The 1,740-nt window shown below is 46.6% G+C and overlaps 1 protein-coding gene across 3 annotated transcripts in view; it reads left to right on the top strand.

Annotated features, from left to right (window-relative positions):
* Positions 1–1,525: 1,525 nt before the first annotated feature.
* Angel2 (angel homolog 2) overlaps positions 1,526–1,740 on the top strand; it is a 15,590-nt gene continuing 15,375 nt past the window's right edge. For 2 of the 3 annotated variants that reach the window (XM_023710271.1, XM_023710264.1), the window contains exon 1: positions 1,526–1,705. Coding sequence is in view for 1 of the 3 variants with exons in the window: in XM_023710261.1 (XP_023566029.1) it covers positions 1,688–1,740 (53 nt within the window). In the remaining 2 variants the exon portion in view is untranslated. The other variant, XM_023710261.1, reaches the window with a different exon arrangement.

Genomic DNA, 1,740 nt, shown 5'->3' with positions numbered 1-1,740 from the left:
ACAGTATTGATTGGTTCATCTTGATACAGAGGCCTTTAGGAACATAGCCCTGTATTTCCCTTCTGGTTATGTGGTCTTTAATTCAGTGTCCCCAGTAACTTGACAGTGTTGCAGGCAGCCGAATTAGAGAGAAACATTACAGGCAGTCAGACAGGGCCAGGCCCTCAAAGGAGATAACAAAGAAGACAAGATACCTTACAACCCTGAGAGAGACAGATGCTCCTGCTGTGAGACAGACCTAAAGACCAAAGATCAGACAAATGCTGACCTCCCTAAAGATTAGCGTCCCGGATTGATCTTCACCCTGAGGAAGCCCGGAAGAATCATTAATCCAACTACTATCAGCTAGTTACTGGAAAAAGTCCTGCTCTATATTCATGCCCGCTTGCTTCATAACTCGCTGGCTTCCCCATCTGGTCCTAGACTTAATTTTACCTGAGCAATGGTGCTTGTAATCTCATTGATTGACCATAGTTTTGTCCCTCTTCATGCCCACCTAAGCGAGTTCCCATATTCTCCACCTTAGACCCGCTATGTTTGTTTTGTTTTTTACACTATAAAAGTCCCTGGAAGAGACAGCTTCTGGGGGGATCACCCGCTCGGAGGGGGTAGGGGCTCCTGTCCCTCTCTGGGACAAAAGCTTTCTTTCTTCCAATAAATATATTCTGCTTATAACCTCCGTTTGTTCCTAAAATCCATTCTTCAGTTTCGGAGAACACAAACTCGTCCCAGGTGCCTTTCACTAAGGAGATCATTTTCCCCCTGTATCACTGAGAATGATGAGAACAACTATACACGGAGGGAAAAGTATTTTTCAAAATCAACACAAGGAAATTCACTAGTTTTCTAGAAACTTACAATCCTCCACCAAATAGCCCAGAAAGCAGTGACCCTGCCTGCCCTCTCCACTTCACTCTCCCTCAGTTTTTCTCTCTTCCTTTCAATAATATTTTCCAAGAATCTATAGTGTTTTTTTTGTTTTTTGTGGGGTTTTTTTTGGTGGAACTGGGGATTGAACTCCGGCCCTTGTGCTTGCCAGGCAAGTGCTTATTCTACTGAGCCATCTCCCTGGCCCCGAATCTATAGTTTTAACTACATCTGATAGTGATGAATCTTCAACAAACTGTGGATGCATTTTCGCAAAACCTGTGGGACACGGTTCCATGGGGACCCCGGGAAGGATATTTTCTCAACTTGGGCATCTACCCTTTGAATCTACCCATTACATTATAAACAGAAGGTAAATTTACATGCATTATATACAATATATAAAATATACATCTTAGCTCCCATTATATTATAGAATGAGGTAAAGTGACATATGAATCTATTATCTATATCTATACTCTTATCTCGCATACACGAACCTGCCCATAGTTCTTAATAAAGCTGCCAGACTTTCATTTCTTCCTGTGACTTTAAGACGGAAGTCGGGAATCTTGCCCTATTCAGAAATGGCCGCCCGGCTTCACACACTGTGCGCATGCTCCGAACGCACACTGGCGTGACGTTCTGAGGCTCTGGGTGGAAAAGATGGCGGCGGAACTGCAGCTCCCAGCATCCCTTGCAGTCGTGCCGGGAGCCCGGAGTCTAAGGATGGGGACTCTGGGGAACCTCGGGCCGGCGAGCGCGCTGTAGAGGCTGTGGCGGAGCCCGTCCCCGGGAGCTGGACGCCGCGGAGGCGAAGATGGAAGCGTGGCGCTGTGTGAGGAGGGGCTACGGCCGCTGTGTGGTTGGCAG

The sequence above is a fragment of the Octodon degus genome, unplaced genomic scaffold (assembly GCF_000260255.1).
Source record: "Octodon degus isolate 3935 unplaced genomic scaffold, OctDeg1.0 scaffold00017, whole genome shotgun sequence".
Taxonomy (NCBI): Eukaryota; Metazoa; Chordata; class Mammalia; order Rodentia; family Octodontidae; genus Octodon; species Octodon degus.
This window is presented reverse-complemented; position numbering and strand designations above follow the sequence as displayed.